Here is a 20,883-nt window from a genome sequence, read left to right as displayed (position 1 = left end):
CACAGGAATGGTAAGAGAAGGTAAGAGGCGCTTAATGGTGGTCAGTCCAAAGTTCCATGGCCTTAGACTTGGGGCAAGTGGGAAGAGTTCCCAGAAGCAGTGACATTTGACGTGTAGCTTGAAGGAGAAGTAGAAGTATGGCATTTCAAACAGGAAATAGAGCACTGAATAAGAGACACAAACCCGTGGTTCTAAGAAGTAGGTGAGCTTGTCAGTGTGCCTGGACCACCAATTACAGGCAGCACCTGGAAGAGTGACAGAGGACGAGGGTGCAAGTGAAGGGACAGGTTTTGAGTTTTGCCTGCTGCAAAATTAGGTTAAGACTTTTTACGTAAGAGACTGACATCTGTAGATAGTTTTTTTTTTAAAACATGGCTGTGGCATCAATATGGAGAATGGATGGGTGGGGAAGTCATTAGGAGATTGTTGCCATCTTGAAAACAGAAGTGATGAGGGCTTGACCTAGGGTCATGGTGGTGGGAGTGGATGAAGGAAGGCAGTGGCGATAGAATCCATAGGGATGGCTGCAGGAATACAAGACAAATCAGTTTGGACAACTGAGTAAGTGATGAAATCAACAAAGAGGAGGAGAAAGTCTCAACCCCCCACCATTTAAGGCTTCAAATCCAAGCCATCCTTTTAGACTCTGCTCATTCCTCCTTCCGCTCATTGTCTCCTTAGGGACCACCCTCTCCCCAGAATATCTATTCTGGGAGACAGCAGTGGACAGTTTGCCGCCAGCAGGAGGCTGTTATTTCATATATGTTAGGTCTCTTTCCTAAACTAGAGTGCAGGACTCTCATTCACAAGCCCCACATCTCGTACTGCCCTGATATTCCTCTCAGTGACTGTTGCACAGTGACAGGCATTTACTGCATGTTATCTGCCATAGGCAATGGGGCCTAGTGCTGTGCTTGCAAGTGAAATCTTAAATATAAAATAAAAATGAAGTGTAGCTGCTCTGGTTAATGCCGGAGTAGAAGGCCTGCAACCTAGGATCTGTAGTTTCCTCCTGTCTAGGGCTCCATGAGACACAGTTTGAAAACTTTTGGCTTAGTGGACTGGCCATTGGTTGTGGAGTCAGAACTAGGTTCTGATCCCTGCTCTCTCTTACCTAGCTGCAATGGAGTAGACACATGGGGAAACGGTTCTGGGCCTCTCTTTCCCCTCTGTAAAACAGGGATAATTATACTTCCAATGGCTTAGGTGGAGGACAAAATAAGGCAATGTGTGTAAAAATCTCTGGCACCTATTAAATACTCGCTAGGTCATTGTAGTTGGTAAGAATATTAAGACACTTGCTAGCTGATGGTGTAACTAACCCTTGTTGAATTGGTACTTTGTTCAGTCTATATAAACTTAACCATTGCTCAGGTTAGGAAAAGCCAGGGTTTGGTTGAAGTTATTGGGGAGTTTGGGATCAAAGGGGACCCAATCTTGTCTTATGCTGTGCTCTCTCTACTCCATAAACCCACAATCGCCTGCCTTTGCATGAGGATCTGTCAATATTTAATGTGTGGGTGTCAGTTGCTGTAAACTGAGCATACCCCAGCACCAACTTGAATTAATTATATGCAAGAGGAGAGAAAATAAAATGCCTTCTTCTCAGAGCCCCAAGTTTCATTGGCTACGCTGAAGCCAGGAAACCACAGGGTGAAATTTCTACTGATGGAGGACTCCGAGAAGAAGCTGAACCAGAAGAGTGACGGCAAACCACGGAAAGTACGATTTAAAATCTCCTCCTCCTACAGTGGCAGAGTGTTGAAGCAGGTCTTTGAGGATGGGCAGGAATTAGAGTCGCCAAAGGAGGAATACCCTCACAGTTTTCTCCAAGAGTCCCTTGAACCAATGGATGGCGTTTACGGGTCTGGGGAGGCCCCCAAGCCCCGACCATACTCCCCTAAGCTGACTGCTCAGAGGATCAGCGTTTTTAGAGAAGGCAATGCCTACACTTTGGCGGGCGGCCAGTCTTTCTTCAATGATTACAAGGCGAATGACCATAAGGTTGGTATTGTGCATGATGTGTAAACTTTAAGGACTAAAATGTGTATAGAAAAATGCCCGATTCAAATTTGTACATTGCTCATGCTCCAGTACCAACGAGAGCTGTAGGTGCACCAAATGGGAAGCCACTGTTGAAATAATATTTCTGGAACAAAAATAACATGCTTGCTGACTACTTATTGGAAAGTGCAGTAAGCGTACATAGTGTTCCCTTCCATCCAGGGTAGTAAATTGTAATTGGGTCATTCGCTGGGTTATCTCGGTAAGTAAATTTAATAGAGATGCAGTGGTTTTCAGGTTGCCACACTGCCATTTTAGAAAATTATGTGACAACTGGCTGTTTTGTTTCCAGAAAGAGCTGAGTGTTTGAAGGTGCTCATTTTACTCCAGCCAATTATTCAGCTTGTGGTTTATCCCTGTCTTGTTTTATTTCCTCTCTCCCTCCTGCTGCCTGCTTTTAAAAAATGTTTGTTTGTTTGTTTATTTTGCCTTTCCCTTGTGTGTTAGCATGAACACTGAGTGGCTGGAGTCCCGGGAAGAAATGGTGAAAAGCAAGTCAAGCAGAGGAAATGTTACATGGGGAAGAAGTTCGAGCTAGTAGTTCAGTTGAAACCTGTATTTTGTCTGTTAATTCAATTATCTTTGCCAGTACCATGGATAATCAAAAGCACATACATGATTTTCTTTTAAGCTAGAAGAACTTGGAAAATATTCACTGATTTCTAAAAATGAAGAGATGCGTGGATGTTTGCCAATGGGATTGTGAATGCCTTTTTTTTTTCTTTAAGATTAAATACAGTTATCTAATGTGCCAGGTCATTAATGAATAGTACACCAGGATATGCTCTCATCTTTAATGTGTGAAATTCAGATAATTACTCTCTAATCATTTTTATTGTTAGTTTCAAAGGGAACAGATAATTCATCTCTGGCAGACAAATGCATTGGCCTTTCTGGCCTTGCTGAAAGTGAAGTTATGGGCAGTCCACATTTATCAAAGATAATACCAGGTTTCTTTTTGATAACGAAGGGAGCTGGAGTGAACAACCCCTCATGTTAGTGCAGTAACTTAGACATTATGAAGCAATATCACATACTTGCTTTTTTTAAAAAAATTATTTATTTAAATTCAAGTTAGTTAATGTACAATGTAGTGTTGGTTTCAGGAGCAGAACGCAGTGATTCATCACTTATACATAGCACCCAGTGCTCATCCCAACAAGTGCCCTTCTTAATGCCCATCATCCATTTAGCCCATCCCCCCCACCCACCTCCCCTTCAACAACCCTCAGTTTTCTTTTCTGTATTTAGGAATCTCTTGTGGTTTTCCCCTCTCTGCTTTTCTCTGATTTTTCCTTCCCTTCCCCTATGTTCATCTGTTGTGTTTCTTAAATTCCACATATAAGTGAAATCATCTGATATTTGTCTTTCTTTGACTGACTTCGCTTAGCATAATACATTCTAGTTCCATCCACATTGTTGCAAATGGCAAGAATTCATTCTTCATGATCTCTGAGTAATATACTTTTCCATTGGGTCTTCAGCACAACTTTGAGGAGAAAGGCAAAATATGCGCATTTCCATTTTGCAGATGAGTAAAATTGAGTGCCAAGTTGTTAAGGGATCTACCAGTATTAGAGGGTCATTAGGTACACGGTCAGAATAACAACCCAGCTCTTCTGATGCCTTGCGCTTTTGACCCTCTGGAATGCTCCTTTTTAGAGAATAAGGTCATGAATCATGATGACGTTAATAGTAATAGTTGCCATTTACTGAGTGCTTATCATATCGTAGCTTCTTGGCTATATCTTGTACTTACAGTATCTCTTTTAAACTGAATCTTATTTGTAGGTTTAGACTACAAAGTTGTAGTTTATACAAACCTTGTATAAGCCTATGGCGGAGAATATTGGACCGCTTCACAGATCATGTGTCAAACTTGGCATGTATGTAAATGTATGATTTGGTAAGGACTTATAAAGCCAGATAACTGAGTTTTCATAGGAGTGCTGCACCATTGGTTTAAACACAGTACGCTGGAGACCATGTTCAGAGTTTGATTCCTTTTCACCTGGTTTCCTGCATGATCCAGTTATCCTTGTTTTCTTTGTTGCCTGTGCTACCTGCTAATCTTAGCCAGCCTCTGGGTTAGAGGGGGATCAGGACAGATTCCTGCAGCTCCACCCCGTGAAACAGGTTGTCAGTGTGGTATTCATGAAAAATAAGGAAACGAGAGCTGGAAAGCCATGATTTTTCAACAGTGAATCCAGTTGTAAAATAACCCTAGTAAATATTGGCTGTGAAGCAACACTGGGCAGCAGTTAACTACAACAATTAAAAGTAAAGGCTCTGAATTTGAACAGATATTTGTACACCAATGTTCACAGCTGCTGTATTCACAATTGCTCACAAGTGGAAACAACCCAAATGTCCACCAGTAGATGAATAGACAAATAAAATGGGATATATACACACAGGCGAATATTATTCAGCCTTAAAAAGGAGGGCCGTTCTGACACATGCTACAACATGGATGAAACTTCAAGACCTTGTGCTAAGGGAAAGAAACTAGTCATAAAAAGATAATTATATGATTCCACCTATATGAGGTGCCTAGGGCAATCAGATTTATAGAGACAGAAAGTAGAGCAGTGGTTGCCAGAGGCTGGGGGAGGGGCGAGGTGAGCGTTTAATGGACATAGAGTTTCAGTTTGGGAAGATGAAAAAGCTCTGGAGATGGTTGGTGGTAATGGTTACACAACAGTGTGAATGTACCAATGCCACTGACCTGTCTGTCCACTTAGAAATGGTTCAAGTGGTAAATCCTATGTAGTATATTTTACCACAGTAAAAATAATCATTAAGAAACAGGGACTCTGATGTCTTTTAAACCTGGGCTTTTTGTCCACTCTGCCTACTTACTGTGGGAGCTTAAGCAAACCACTTAGTCTTGCCAAGCTTTAATGTTATCGTCTATGAGATGAGAGTAATAAAAATACCTATTTATGGGGCACCTGGGTGGCTCAGTCAGCTAAGCATCCAACTCTTGGTTATGGCTCAGGTCATAATCTCATGGTTCGTGAGTTCAAGCTCCGCATTGGGCTCTGTGCTAACAGTGCAGAACCTGCTTGGGATTCTCTCTGTCTCTGTCTCTCTCTCTCTGCCCATCCCTCGCTTGCATGCGCATACTCTCTCTCAAAATAAATAAACTTTAAAAAAAGTACTTATGAAGATTGTTGTGGTGATTAAAAAAAGTTTGTATGTAAGAAATACTTAGCATTATGCCTGAAACATTGGATGTGCTTAGCTAATGTTCCCTACCATTGTGATAATGACCAGGTTCCTATCAAAGAAATACTGAGTCTTTGTAAAAAGTTTTATGGGATAGAGAAAGAGAAAGTGGTTATAAACAACTAAATATTTTAAAGAATTGAAACCAACTGAAGTTTTCTAAGGTTCCTTAAAAAAAAATGGAAGGGAAAGGAAGGGAAATGGCATTTACTAAACATATACTCTGTATATATTATGTAATTTCATCTTCACAGTAATTCATTGAGAAAGATTCTTACAAATTGGAGAAACAGTGCACAGGAGTTTAGTAACTTGCAAATCTTGCACAGAAAAATTCGCCTCAGGCCTGCCTGCCTCCAAAGCCCATTGCATTTCTAGGACCCAGGAAGGTGTCCCCACATTTAAACGCAGAGCCACAGAAAGGTTTCATGGTGTCTGAAGAGCAGTCTGCAGGCACATTGCCACTGTTAAGGGCATTTATGAAGCTCAGTCCCGTAAGTTGCCATTCTGGGCACTATGGAAGGAAACAAAAAAATTCCTGGCTTCCTCATGGCCCTCTGTAATGGAAGAGTGGGTGTTTCTCACGGGCAATTGGGCGTAACCAGATAACGTGAACTTTAGTTACACCCGGAGCGTTTCCTTAGACACAAGGAAGAACTTGGCTGTCAGGGTGACTGAAACTTAAACACACCTTAAAGGTGATTTGGGACCCTCCTTCTTTGGAGTACATTAAAAATAAATTTACAATCTTTGGTGTCTCACATATTGACCAGGTTAGAGGCAGGAGGTTGGACCCTATGACCACAGACTTTTTTTTCAACATACTATAAAGGGTTTCACCCCAAGAAAACCAGTTCTATGTGTGAAAAAAAGTTCCCTAGTAATTGAACCTCTTTGGCTATTAGTGGAAGTGGAAATGGAACCTTCCAGAAGTGCCACCATCTTTATCTTCTGATGTTCAGAAACTGATAGTCCAGAGTGTGAAACAGGAGCCCAGTGAGCATCAAACAATAGGAAATGGAAGCTGCCACACGATCCCTTGAAGAGAAGGAGAGAAAACAGGCCCAAGTAGGAAGCTTGTGGCTTCATAAATAATGATTGAAAACTCTGCGGGTGTTTCAAGGAAGGGGGCCTGAGTACTGAAGTCCTGTTTAAGCCAGGTTGTGACTGAATGCGTTAGGGTTGTAAAGAGGAGACTGCTTAATTGTGGCATCTAATTAGATTTGGTTTCTCCCGTTGTATAACGGCGGGGCAGAGGATTTCACGTTGGGGTATTTAGCTGTGTAGCATGATTGTGTGTGGACTGCCAATGGACAGTTTTTCATACTAGCAATGTTAGGGGCGCCTGGGTGGCTCAGAGTGGTTGGTTGAGCGTCTCACTTCAGCTCAGGTCATGATCTCACAGTCCGTGGGTTCGAGCCCCCGCGTCGGACTCTGTGTTGACAGCTCAGAGCCTGGAGCTTGCTTCAGGTTCTGTGTCTCCCTCTCTCTCTGCTCCTCCCTGCTCATGCTCTATCTCTCTCTCAAAAATAAACGTTAAAAAAAATACTAGCAATGTTAACAATGCCCACCAGTATATAGTATTTTTAGCTTTTGGAAACCCTGTCTTATATACTCTTCATTGCACCCCTACCCCTAGAAATTGATATAATTAGCCTCAGGGATGGGAGTCCAAATCTTTAACCACAGGGACATTGCCCAATCAGCACAGAAGCCAGCAGAATATTGGCGCAGGGTCCTGAAACATGGACTTCTGAGCAACGACCACTACATTACTGGGTTTAGGGGATGTGAGAGGTTCCCTGAAGAGAGCTGTGGGTAACAGGAGGGCGCTCAGGAGTCTCAGGACAGCACCTGCTTACCACCCAGTATCAAAGTATTCTTCTGTTTTGATAATAACTTTGTCTGTGGTGAAGCCCATCAGTGAACCCCATCAGTTAGATGTCACCCCATTTGTGGAGGAGCAAACTGCGGTTCTGAGAGGTCACATGATTCTCTTACATCCCACAGTTGGTGAACAGCGGAATTGAGATCTGGTGTTGTTTCCCTCCAAGCTATCCTAGCTCTGGGAGGCAATATGTGTTCTTAGTTAATAATCCCTAAACATTTACTTCCCACGCTTCCTTACTGCGTTGTTGTAGTATTGTTTCAATTATTCCTCAGCAAATTGTCAAGTAATACATGATAAATCTATACAAAAGAACGTGAGCTATTGATAATGATGCCACAGGGTCCCTGGGTGGCTCAGTTGGTTAGGCATCTGACTCTTGATCTCAGCTCAGGTCTTGATCTCAGGGTTATGAGTTCAAGCCCCGCATTGAGCTCTGCGCTGGGCCTGAAGCCTGCTTAAAAAAAAAATAATAATGCTATAGAGGTATATTTTTTGACATTAAAAGATTTTTGTATTGTACAAATAATAAAAACATTACATATATGTAAGATGATTGCACATATATAAGATCATTATATATTATGTATTTACATAAGATCATTATATACATAACAATCTTATAGGTTTTTTGGGGGAGAAGATGCTTGTGAATAGTGCAGGGTAGGTGTTGAGAATATGGACTTTAGAGTTAAACACACTGGGGTTCAAATCCCAGCCACAGACCCTGACTAACTGTAACCTTGGGAGGCTCTTTACCTCACTGTGATTCAGTCTCCTCATCGGTAAGATGTAGAAATCATAGCATCCGCCTCAAGGGATGCTTGAGGGGAAAGTGAGGTAATGTTTGTAAATGCTTATCGTGGTGCCCGACACAAAATAAATGCTATCCACTATAATCAAATAATGATAATCAGTAAATTTTATCTATTACTTATGCATAACAATTTTGGAGAGCTGTTTATTTTTTTAAGCCCTCTTCTGTATTTATTAAACTCTTTCTGTGTGCATCCCTGCATCAGCTACTGCTGTATGTAGTGGGAATAGAAGTTCTGGCTCTCACTCTGCAGTCCCGGTTATACAGTTAGTTCAGCTTTGCTTGGTTACCGTCAACAGGGGGAAGGAATCTGGGTTTTAAGGATTTTAGAGAGAGCGAACAAACCAGGGAGTGAACTGTAGCTTTGGGGTCTGTTGGAATCATAAATGCTAGCTGGTTACAAGGTCCTTCTCTCCTGTTGCCTGGGATGTTGAACGGTTTCTGCAGCCCTGTATATGGTGATCGGTGTTAAATCTCCATGCTCATTCTCCATTTCTCTAGTCCCCACCTATTATAGATTTTGGAAAGATAATCATCTACACGAACAACCTGAAAATCATCCGAACCCCAATGGACAAGAGAGACTTCATGAGGAAAATGCTCCAGAAGGAAGAGGAGGCCGAGGAGGAGTCTCTGATGAGCAAAGAAGAAATCTGTGGAGACAGCGGCCTGAATGATGGGCATTTGCCAGACACGGAAAGCACATTCCCCCATAACCAGTACCCACAGGTGTGTCAAAATGGTTTGCTGTCCTACTTGGAGCTGGCCCTACAGCAGTGGTCTCCACATGGTTTTGATCTTTGCACTACTTCAGAAAAAACTTGAATGTAAATACTTAAGATGTCTAACTGTTAAAGATGTTCAAGAATTTTAACTTTATTATTATATTTTAATGGTAAGTGATTAGCAAAATAGTTATGTATATATTTCAAGTACACACAGTTTTTTTTTTTTTTTTTGATGACTTCTTTTGAGATCCAGTTAGGTATTAATTGTTTTCACTCTGCAATGTGGCAAAGAACAGCTTGTTCCAGAGATGGAAAAAATCAGCTCTGTTCTTTTTCTTAATGGGTTTGCTTGTGTTTGTCTTACTGGTTTATCCTCAATCCAGTTTCCTTGAAGAGATCTTATGAAGACATGTGTCCAGTTTTGTAGAGATTAGTTTAGTTGAAATTAAGCCATATTTTCTCTAAGTCTTCTAGACCAGGGACAAGAGAACTTCAGTATGTTGCAAAATGCTCAAAGCGAACGAGTGAGCTGGGACACCATTGTCACTTTGCACGCAGTGAGGTCACTTTACGTCATGTTTACTCTAGGGTCCCCTGGGTACCATGTTTGGTCACTGCCTGACCTAGTGAAGGTGCCAGTGTCAACTAGTTTATTAAAAATTAGTATAACGGTTTATTTTGAAGATATTATTGACGCTTAATTTCTTGCCTTTTTAAGATAAAAAGTAAATATAAATAGAATTTTTTTTCTTCCCACACTCCTCAGAGGTGTGCCCTCTTCACCTTGGAAACTGTTGCTTAGACATGCTCAGATGAGGGGGTAGAGTGATGATATTCATTAGTTCACAGTGTTGGGTTGGGAGTGGGAAAAGCAAGTTTGATGGTTTTAAGCTAAGAGAGTAAAAGCTTGGATAGCAGCAGAAATGAATTTTCTCTCTCTTCAGATTCCATCTCTTGGGAGCTGAAGCTTTCTGTGGAACTTACTCTCACCTCCCATGAGTTGGTTTGACGCAGTGAGCCAGCGGCTTCCTCGTACTTGAGAGATATCCCCACCCTGGCAAGGTTTAGAGGATGGGAATGAGAAAGTCATGACCAGACTCTAGCAAAAGACTCTTATTAAAGTTCTGCTCACAACGACTCATGTCTCTTTCCCACCTGATCTCACACTAGATAAGATATATTTGAAATACAAATATGATCATGTCACCCCTTCATCACTCTCTTCCCCCACCCCAAACTTTAAGTGACATCTCATCCCTTGGAATGAAACCAAACCTTCTGACTTGTTGTAGAAAACGTTGTATAGCCTGGACCCTCCCGGCCTGTTTATTCTCCTCTTACACATCTCTCCTCATTCTCTCTGTCCCAGACACACTGCCCATCTAGCTACCATTCATATGTTCTTTGCCCTTTCCTAGCAGAGGCAACTTCCCTCTGCTTAGAATGTTCTCCAGATTCCCCACCCCCTTCCCCTTAGCATCTGAAAGTGGAGACATCACTTCCTCAGAGGATAGACCCCTCAGAGTACCTCGCACCCCTCCTCAGTTGCAGTCTTCAATTTCTCTGTGTAGTTATTTGGTTAACGTTTGCTGTCACACACTAGAGTTTTGTCTGCACGAGGGCTGGGGCCATGTTTATGTTGGATTTGGTATAGTAGTTCCAGTGGCACAACAATAAGAATGAAAATACAGGTTGGCACAGAGTAGGCACACAGTGCATATTAGTTAAATATTTGTGGAGAGAATATTGGAATTTGGGACCAGAGTGCCAGCTGGTAAGGAAGTATCATCCTTCTGCCTTCTCTTGCCTTTTACATAGCACTATTCAGAACCCAGCTTAGCAGCAGGCAGATTACTAAACATTGTGATCCGAAGCATTACCTCCCCACTTTAAAATTCATTAATTCTGTTCTTTTTCAAGCCGTTTTGTAATTTGTAGGAGCATATATTTTCAGAAAGGAGCCAGAAATGATAAAATGCAGGTCACGCCGCTGGCCTGAGGAAAAAAAAAAGCAACAACAGGCCTGACATGACAATTATCTGTAAATTCAATTTGGAGAGATCCATGTTTTCTGGCTGTAATACCACAAACTAGGACAGAGGCGTGCAGCAGAGAGTTGCCGTGAAAGGTTATACTTCACTTGCCTGTCTTTTAAACTGTTTTAAATTGCTATTTGTTTGCCAAATCCTTCATGCAATAAATGCCCAGCCAGGTTTTATTTTAAAAAAGAGGGTCAGAGAACATCAAGGCGCCCCTTCTGACCAGGAGACCCTTTGTTGTGTCATATGGAGCAGGGAAGCAGTGGGAACCTTGATGAAAGAGCAAGGCAAGGCTAACGGCCAGGCCATGCTGACCGTCTGTATTCACCGTAAAAGAAAAGGAGAGCAATAATTGAATTGAGCCACAGTGAAATATGGAAGGGGAAAAATCTGGCTGTATGTTCGGTGGATTTGAGACCATAACTCATCCGGACTTCTTTATGCCTTCTGAGCTCTTGCCTTTGAAATAGGCAACAACAATGACAACAACTGTCATTTATTGAGGGCCTGTGATAGCCAACCACCATGCCCAGTGCTTTCTATGCATTAGTCTACTTCATTCTCACAAGGACTCTGTGAGGTAGTGATTGTTAGCAGTCCCACTCTTTAGCTGGGGAAACTAAGGCACAGAGAAGTTAAGTAACTTGCCAGAGGTTATCAGAGCCAGTGGTCAAACCCTGGACCGCCTGACTACCAGTCCTATCATCTTAACCACTCTGCTGAGCAGTCTCCAGATTGGTGCTCCTTAGCATCATCAGGGCTACCACAAGCCTTTGAGTCTGCAATGTGAAAGCTGAGGCCCCTTTCCTTGGCCATGGAGCTAGTAAGAGGTGGTTTGGGTAGGTCTGTCAGTTCCAGGGCCTAAACTGTGCAGTACAACTATGTTCTAAGCCATCTTACTGATTATTTTATGAGAGGAGATTAAAAATGCTGAGAATGGAAGACAGAAGCTTATATCCCTCTTGCCTTGAATAGAGGCTCAGTAGCCCTTGATTTAATCATTAAATGATTAAATGACATGCTGAGAGCAAGTGGTTGGAAGGAGGGTGGTAACCCGGGGTAAGAGTGGAAATTCCAGGGAGCCTTCTAATAGTACCTCATACAACCACGTGACATTAGATAAAATTTGATCGATGATTTGTTTTTGTTCTCCGCAAGCAGGTGCGCCAGGTCATTTCATGAATCTTTTCATAGCTGAACCTGACATTGTATGCAAATTAATTTTTGGATGACATGTATAGCATTTTGGTAGGAATTTACTATACTTCCTTTGGCAGCACTGACAACATTAAAATCTCCCTGGGATCAAGTACAAAAAAAAAATGTGGATTTAGCAGAAAAACGGACTGTGACCATTTCCTTAAAGAATATTTTGGCAAAAACACTTATTTTGAATACTTCAAGGGTAGAAAACAAGTTTCTCCATTATTGATGTATTAAAATATGGCCACAATCAATAAAATATTAACCGAAGGGTACATTTAGGCTTTTGTCGGTTGGATGATCACTTCCATTCCCTAAATCTAGAATGAATAAAATGTGGTATCTTCTTAGGCACTTTGTAGCACAATGGAACTATTTTCAGAACTCCTGCCACCCTTTTCAAGATTATTTTTATTCTTAAATTATAAAAGAAAGCTGTGTTAGCTGGGTTGAGCCACCCAGTGGATTCCGCCATCTTGTTAGGTCCTAGGATTTAAGAATCAGAAGGGTTCTCCAGACATTGTCGTTTTGTTTGTTCATCTGGCAAACATGTGAATGGCACATGTTGTGCCAGGCACTGCACTAGAAGTCTTGGAGGTGATGGTGACAGGGACTAGCACATAGAGCTTCATGTCTGGTCAGCAGGAACTTTCAGTAGAAGATGAGGCCTGCCATGCTCGGGGCAGGACAGGTGGGACAGGACTCCTGGCCCAGAGGTGTGGGGAGGCAAGGCTTCCTGGATAAGTGCTGCTAAGCCAACATCTGAAAACAAATAATTGTTGTCTGGTTTGGGGAGAGCCACCCAGAAGACTAGAGGCAGGGCTCCACACTAAATTCATGCCAGAGTTGGTGTGATCTGGACTAGCATTGCGGTTGTGGGTGGTGAAAACTGGATGGATCTGAGAGATGTTTTGCAAGTGAAATAGACAGGACTTGGTGCTGGAACCACCTGGTATTGATTTGGTACCGCCCCTTATTTCTTGGGAGGTTCATGGTCTATGCACAGTCTTTGCACAGGAATGCACAGGTTGCTAGTTTCCTTGAGGTGTCTTAGGGAGGGAACATGCAGTAGACAAGGGGCATATTCTGCAGGATGGGAGTTGAGCACTAGTAAGTCAAGACTTACTAGCAGGGCTTAGAAGTGAATTAACTTTTGTGGAAAACCTATAATATGCCAGGTGACAAATTGTGGTTTTTTTCTCACTCTCATTTAATATTCCAGCTACTCTGAGAGGTCAGCATTACTACTCCCATTTCGCAGGGAAAGAAAAACAAAGATGTAGAGACCTTGGAAAGGTCAAGGGAACTTTCCAAGGTGCATGGTTGCTCTCTCAGGCCTTATCACAGGTATCAAAGAAAATAAAGTACTGCAGGAATTCGGAGCTCAGCTTCGAAGGATTGTAACATCGATTCATTCATCCACTCAGGCTCTCGGCCAGTCACACAAAAACAGTATCTCTTGAACGCCTGCTGCTGGACAGGTACAGCGAGGGGCTGTGTATGGAGTCAGTAAGAGCATGAACTCTGGTGCTCAGTCATCTGGAATCAAAACCTGCCTCCTCTCCTCCAAGGCTGTGTGACCATTGGCAAATAACCGAACTTCTCCGCATCTCAATTTTCACATCTGCAGCAAGGATGATAATATTTGCACCACCTCACTGGGGTGTTGTACGGATTAACGTAAAGAAAGCTCTTAGAGGGGCGCCTGGGTGGCGCAGTCGGTTAAGCGTCCGACTTCAGCCAGGTCACGATCTCGCGGTCCGTGAGTTCGAGCCCCGCGTCGGGCTCTGGGCTGATGGCTCAGAGCCTGGAGCCTGTTTCAGATTCTGTGTCTCCCTCTCTCTCTGCCCCTCCCCCATTCATGCTCTGTCTCTCTCTGTCCCAAAAATAAATAAACGTTGAAAAAAAAAAAATGAAAAGAAAGCTCTTAGAACAGCACCTCGCACCACCTAGGCACACTGCAGCTGTTCACTATTAGTATTTGGCAATGCGGATAAGTAGGTCCTTGTCCTGACGGAGCACACAGAAATGACACATCAGGTGGTGACAAGGGCAGTGAAGAACGTAAAGCTGCAAAGTGCAAGGCATCGTAGCAGGGGATGGTGTCTCAGAGATTCCATCAGGGAGATCCTCTCTGATAAAATTGCAGTGAGAATTGTGTGCCTCCGGTCAGTTCCCTCTTTGGCATTTGTGGGAAGCATTTTCTGCTCTCGTTCTGCCTCTGCCTTTCTGGCAGCCCAGTGCTATTTCAACGTGTGTTTGAACAGTGGTCTCTAACTGAATGCTGCCCTGTCTCTTGCAGGAAGGGGAGCTTCCCGAGGACAACTGTTTTCACTGCCGAGGGTCGGGCAGTGCCACCTGCTCTCTGTGCCACGGCAGCAAGTTCTCCATGCTGGCCAACAGATTTAAGGAGTCCTATCGGGCCCTGCGGTGCCCTGCCTGCAATGAGAACGGCCTGCAGCCTTGCCAGATTTGCAATCAATAGCCTGTGGCTTTGTATGTCCGCTGTTATCGCATCCTTCCTGAAGTTACTGCTTATAAACCCCCTCCTTCTCTTCCCTCTCCCAGCAAGGAAGCCACAGTGGCTACCACCACTTCCACCACTGGCAAAACTCAATTACTTGATGACATTTCGTGAGGCTGGTAACATCTCCATGTGGTTCTAAGTGGCAGAGGCATTTTCGAATTAGAGTCGGCTTTGAAACGGGTTCTAAAATTATCCTTCCAGGAACGTGTGCGTGTATCTTACTTGGCTTAGCTCGGTTTTTTCCTTACACTAGTGAGCAAATAAATGCACATTACAGGCAGCAGGTTGAAGTCATTTTCTGGTTGGGAATTATTTTGCACAATTATGCCATGAGAAAGGGATAAAAAAGTAAGAGTAAAAAAGGCAGGTTTCTGATTAACTGAATTTCTGTTGCATATAATGCATTTCAAATCATCATTGGTCAGATTTAATTTTTAATTAAGCAGAAGAGGAAAGGGATGCCCGATGCAGAATGTACCAGCAGGCCACTGAAAACAAAGCAACATGTATATGCTTCGTGCTGAAGATGGGCAAGCTGAGGAGGCCTTTCCTTCAAAGTCCTGAGTCTCTCCTGTGTGATGTGCTTGGGTGATATTCACGCAGGCAGTGAGCAGTGCTGCTTCTTAAGACCAGATGAGATAAGACACTCCTACATATGCCTCTAAACTGCTGAGGCTATAAGCCAAGTCAGAACTACTTAGGATAAATTTGGTGCTTAAGTATGTGTGTGTGACATGACTTCTTCCAACCCCTGAATTATCAGCAGATAAATACATGTATTTTAAGTCTAGGATATAGGCACAACCTCTTCAAAAAAGACTGGATATTTTTATAGTTATCTATTAGAAACCTCTAAAAAAAAAACCAAGGATGATTTTTAAGAATTTTCATTCTACTGTCGGTGAATACACATACTAAAGGTAATTCTTTCCTCTTAAAGTTGGTTACAAAATTAGAAAGATGCTTTCGTTAATGTACTTCTGTGGCTCTAACCCCCACACCCTTTACCACTTGAGAATAACCCTGTAAAATCTGTTATGTTTTGAGACACGTGGCTTTTCTATGATGATTTTGATTTTCATTACCTGATTTTTTTTTCAACATTTGTTTGTTATTCTCTAATATTCAGCTATTAAAATAATTCAATGAACACTTTTCAGGAGACATGAATACTTCTAATAGAAAGATTAAAATATTTTTTGAAGCCATGATAAATTTTGCCTGTCTCTCTTCCCCAGAATGATAGAACTATTCCTAAGAGACTTTCTTTGCCTCTGCACTAAACTGTTTCCTGAGTTGGTTTATGGTTTCTCACAGCTTTTGACTCTTCTATTTTTCCAGACTACTAGAGGAAGGAATGATAACAAGAGGCCTTTAAGTGCGTTCTTCTCTTTTTTGACAGGAACATTTGACAACGGCTGTTTTGAGCCCTGCGTGCCTGATGTACATTGTTGCCCAGATGGGCACCATCGCTTCGGTAGGGCACAGCGCTTACGCTTTCAGTGGAGGAGGCAGATCTATCAACAGATAATCACAGCATAGCATGACAAGTTCTGGGGTAGGGGAATTGCTAGGAGGATTTGAAGCACATACAAGGTACATCTGATGTAGCCTGAGTGGGGTTAGAGAGGCTTCCCAGGGGAGGACGTATAGCAATGGTGGTTTCTTTTCCTTCCTTCATGCTTTTTAGAGCCTTTAATCCTTTTCAGCCCATAATAAATGCATCCACTAATGATTACGTTTGTTTATTCAGTGAACAAGAATTTATCGTGCACTGGGAATATATCATTAAACAAAACAGACAAAATCCTAGCCCCCATGGAGCTTACATTTTGGTGGGGAGGTATTGAGACCTAAAAACATATATATTTGACATAAAATATCTATATTTAAAGACAACTAAAAAGTATGCAACAGAATAAAAAAATACAATTACGTATGCACATATATAATGTATAAGGTGTTAGAAAAGGATAAATGCTTTGATGAAAAATAAAACAATATGGGGTGTCAAGAGTTAGGAGGGTTTGCAATTTTAAATTAGTTTTCAGGGAAGCATCACTGAGGAAGTTTCTTTTACATAAAGGCCTCAAGGGCTTGAGGTGAACGTGTCTGGGGGTAAGGTTATTCCAGGCAGAGGAAACGGCAAGTGCTAGGCTTGTAGGCAGGAGAGCAGCAAAGAAACCAGTGTGGCTGCAGTGCAGTGAGCAAGATGACAAGTGTCAGGGAATGAGGTCAGAAAGGAAGGCGCCTGAGGGGGCACGTCAAGGCTCTTGTAAAAACCTGGGTTTCAGGGAGTGAACTGGTGCTCTGCATGGGGCATGTTTTCTGTCAACCGCACCACCTCTCCTTCCACATGCTCCTCTCACTGCTGGGGCGGGACGGCCACAACCTACACTTCCCAGAAATCTTGCCTGCTGGCTCCCTGTTAAGTCCTGCCAACGGGTGGAAGACGGGCGGAAGGAACATCTTCCCTCTTTTTCTGTTGGGGATCCTGACAGCCGTTCCCACGAGGCAGCTGTGTTAACAGCAACAGCAGCTGGGAATGCTGGCCCAGGAAGCCCGGCTCCAACTGCAGTCACTTTGGTGGCTCTGATGGGAGGTTCAGTGTTACACCATTTTCCCCTCAGCCTAAGGGGAGTGAGTAGTGGCTTGCTGCAGTTAGTAATCTTTGTAATCAATTCCCTATAATCTGTAGCTATATGATATATACAACTATCTATCTATATATCTATATCTACATCTATCTATCTATATCTATCTATCTATATCTATATCTATATCTATACTTGATAATCTGAAATATCTAGAGTGGTTTCTGGTTTCCTGATTGAATGCCAACTGATAAAAATATTTTGAGCAGAGGAGGGTCACAGTCTGATTTGTATTCTCACCAGCTTCTCTGGCTGCTGTGTTGTGAGAAGACACCATGGGGCAAATGTGGAAGTAGGAGCCCAGTTGGGAGACCCCTACAGTGATCCTGGGGACAGTTAATGGTGGCCGGGGTCAGTGTGGTATTAGCGGAGGTGGTGGCAGTGGTTGGATTGTGGATATATTTTGAAGGTAGAGCCATAGAGTCCGTCCTCTGAACCCAGAAATACTGCTTATGACCAACTGCATGCAAACCCTTTCTGAGTTCTTACCTACCAGGGGAGAGAAATTTGAACTAAAATACCACTCTTTGATTTGTGATCTACAAACATTGCCAGTGGTTTGGGCAGTGTCCTGGTTAAGTTTAGTGTCATGAGTATGGGTGGCCAACTAGCGCTCCTAAGACTAGAAGAATTCCTTCAGAGCTAGACAAAAATAGCAAGGTTAAAAAATATACTAATAGATTAAGAAGATGTGGGTTTGTGTGTGTGTGTGTGTGTGTGTGTGTGTGTGTGTGTTGGAATATTATTCGGCAATTAAAAAGAAATGAAATCTTGCCATTTGCAACAATGTGGATGGAACTAGAGTGTATTATGCTAAGTGAAATAAGCCAGAGAAAGATAAATATGTGATTTCACTCATATGTGGAATTTAAGGTACAAAACAGATGAACATAGGGGAAGGGAAGGAAAAATAAGGTAAAAACAGGAGGCAAACCATAAGAGACTCTTAAATACAGAGAACAAACTGAGGGTTGCTGGAGGGGAGGAGGCTGGGGGAGGGGTGGGGATAATGGTGATGGGCATTAAGGAGGGCACTTTTTGGGATGAGCACTGGGTGTTGTATGTAATTGATGTGTTGCTGAGTTCTACTCCTGAAACCAATACTACACTACACTGTATGTTAACTAATTTGAATTAAAAAAAATCCTAGTGATGCTATAATGAAAATAATGCTATGTGTGTTGAAAGCTCCAACATTTTTGACTATGTCAGCTATACTTCAATTTAAACATTTTTTAAAATTACTGCGTGTTTTCAAAAGATAGAATATCTACCAATTCCTTTATCCATTGAGCAGTTTCCCACTGGATTTTGACTATGTTCCAAATATTTATACTAGGTCCTCAGGATTCCAAGGTGAACATACTCTTCGTATTTATCATCAATGAAATCATAGTCTTGGGCCTCCAGTAGGCATAATAAATGAATTTGGTTGTTTATCTCTGGAGGACACTGCTGCTTACCCTTTGCTAGTTACTCCAGTGATTCAGTTCCTCTGAATAGGAGGACTTAATAGGAGACTTATTACAGAATTTATTTATTTATGTACTTATTTAAACAATCGCATATCAGCTGTACCACGTGCAAGGACACTGTTCTAAGCACTTGACACTCATTCCCTGGATTGTCCTAAACCCTTGAATTAATTCTGCGTATTGGTCACGTCCGCCCCACACATGCTGTTCCTTTCCCCGACACATCCACCCAGGCCATAAACATGCAAGCCCCTTCAGTGATCTTCACAAACACCTTGCCTTCCTAGGCTTTCGTGAAAGTAACACCCTGTAGGGAAAATGGGCGCGGTAACTAGGGGCCTGAGAAGGTAGTACTCTAACAACTCTGCTGAATTTAGCAAGACTTGTTTCCCTGGTGTGCTGGCCCCTTACAACCATCCTGCTGGTTCCTCCTTTCATTTATGCCTGTCCGTCCCTGTGTACCCTCTGTTCTTGCTCTGTGAAACAGAATAACTTATCTTTATGGCCCCTTTTCTCAAATGTGGCTTAGCCTCAAGGCCTATCTACTCCTTCGCACACAAAGATCTGCAGGGCCAGGTTTCCTTTCATAAACCCCACCCCTTCTAGGCAGACACTTGTGCTTTGCAGTGGCCCCTGTCTGCCCCTGCCTGTCATCCTGTGGGCTGAGGAGGGTTGAACCCATCTGCCTTAGACCTGTGCCATTAGAATAACTCTACTTTTTTCCGTTTTTATTTTGGCTTCCAGGTAAGATCACTTTTTTTTTTTTTTTTATTTTTTTAACGTTTATTTAGTTTTGAGACAGAGAGAGAGCACGAACAGGGGAGGGGCAGAGAGAGAGGGAGACACAGAATCTGAAACAGGCTCCAGGCTCTGAGCTGTCAGCACAGAGCCCGACGCGGGGCTCGAACCCACGGACCGTGAGATCATGACCTGAGCCGAAGTCGGACGCTTAACCAACCAAGCCACCCAGGCGCCCCTAAGATCACTTTTTAAAAATAAGTTTATTTATTTATTTTGAAGGGGGGGGTGGGTAGGTGGGCAGAGAGAGAGGGAGAGAGAGAGAATCCCAAGCAGACTCCTTGCTGACAGTGCAGAGCCCAATGCAGGGCTCGATCTCACAAACCGTGATACCACGATCTGAGCCGAAATCAAGAGTCAGACGCTCAATCGACGGAAACACCCCAGGGTCCTCTGAAAATATTTTTTGAAGTCCACGTTAAGCATTAACTGTGTGAACCATATTTGACCTTTCCAAATTAAACTGGCCAAAGATACCAATTAAACTTAAGTTTATGAGAAAGACGACGTTGTTCTTTCTAAGTCTTCCACAGTTATGACTCACTCTGCCAATACATTCATTTAGACTGGTGCCAGTGACATTTATAAAAAGTTTCTATGGTTCACTGGAGCTTCGTCTGAGTGAATTTAATGATAAAGGTAAATTTGAAAGAAATGTTCACAGTTGTTTTTATCACCTGGCCTAATTAGTTGCATCTCATTTTCTAATTAAACACAGTAATTACAGAGAGTTCACATTCATGCAATTATGTGAGAGAAATGGAATTCTGTCACTGTTGGAATTATGGCATATAATTACTGCCTGTGTTAAACAACATGTAAAACCTAGAGAAGAAAAGACCTGGAAACATAAAACAATATAACTTCCTCATTGTCTGGTGGTGGAGGTGTGGGGGGCAGGTGGTAAGAATGGGGCAGCTAAATCGGGCCTTGACAAAACTAGAGTTAGCATTTATCTTCTTAAATGGTATGAGACTTCTTTCTCTTTATGCAGTCCTTCAGTATCACTTCTATCCAGCTGCCAAGTACTTCTTCCCCTGTTAATGATTATTTCTCAAAAGATTGGGGGCATTAATTCATACTAAGATGTGGATGGCTAACAGATTATTGACCATGTCTGCTTTCTATGTTCAAAGTGTTATATTATTGAACGATTCCTGTAAGGCCATGTGAAAAAACAGGGAGCCAGAAGATGAAACAGACATGGTACCTTTTCTTAGGAACATTATAGTCTCACAGAGAACCAGAGATTGAAATGAATATTTGCAAAATAAAATGATAGATATTATAGAAGGGGAAGAGAATAGAGAATGGCTAACTCTCCTTTAGTTGTTGGCCTCCTTCATTCTGCTATGAACTCCTTAAGGGCAGAAAGTGTGCCTCACCCATCATTATATCCCCTGCACCTACCATAGGGCCTGCTATATAGAAGGTGTTCAATAAATATTTGGTGATCTGG

The 20,883-nt window shown here is 42.4% G+C and overlaps 1 protein-coding gene across 1 annotated transcript; it reads left to right on the top strand.

Annotated features, from left to right (window-relative positions):
* The first annotated feature begins 1,588 nt into the window (after positions 1-1,588).
* Positions 1,589-15,389, top strand: GRXCR2 (glutaredoxin and cysteine rich domain containing 2). Its single transcript, XM_045492586.1, has 3 exons — positions 1,589-2,004; positions 8,502-8,729; positions 14,273-15,389. Exons 1-3 carry the CDS (start codon positions 1,669-1,671, stop codon positions 14,453-14,455), a joined length of 747 nt encoding a protein of 248 aa, XP_045348542.1. The 5' UTR covers positions 1,589-1,668; the 3' UTR covers positions 14,456-15,389.
* The last annotated feature ends 5,494 nt before the right edge of the window (positions 15,390-20,883 follow it).

This window comes from Leopardus geoffroyi, chromosome A1 (genome assembly GCF_018350155.1).
Source record: "Leopardus geoffroyi isolate Oge1 chromosome A1, O.geoffroyi_Oge1_pat1.0, whole genome shotgun sequence".
Lineage (NCBI taxonomy): Eukaryota > Metazoa > Chordata > Mammalia > Carnivora > Felidae > Leopardus > Leopardus geoffroyi.
This window is presented reverse-complemented; position numbering and strand designations above follow the sequence as displayed.

Excerpts from the sequence above, each read along its gene's own strand:
- GRXCR2 (XM_045492586.1), top strand. The coding sequence starts at position 1,669 with ATGGAGGACTCCGAGAAGAAGCTGAACCAGAAGAGTGACGGCAAACCA. Across the intron at positions 2,005-8,501 it reads ACAAGGCGAATGACCATAAG|TCCCCACCTATTATAGATTT; the intron begins GTTGGTATTGTG and ends CCATTTCTCTAG. Across the intron at positions 8,730-14,272 it reads CCCATAACCAGTACCCACAG|GAAGGGGAGCTTCCCGAGGA; the intron begins GTGTGTCAAAAT and ends TGTCTCTTGCAG.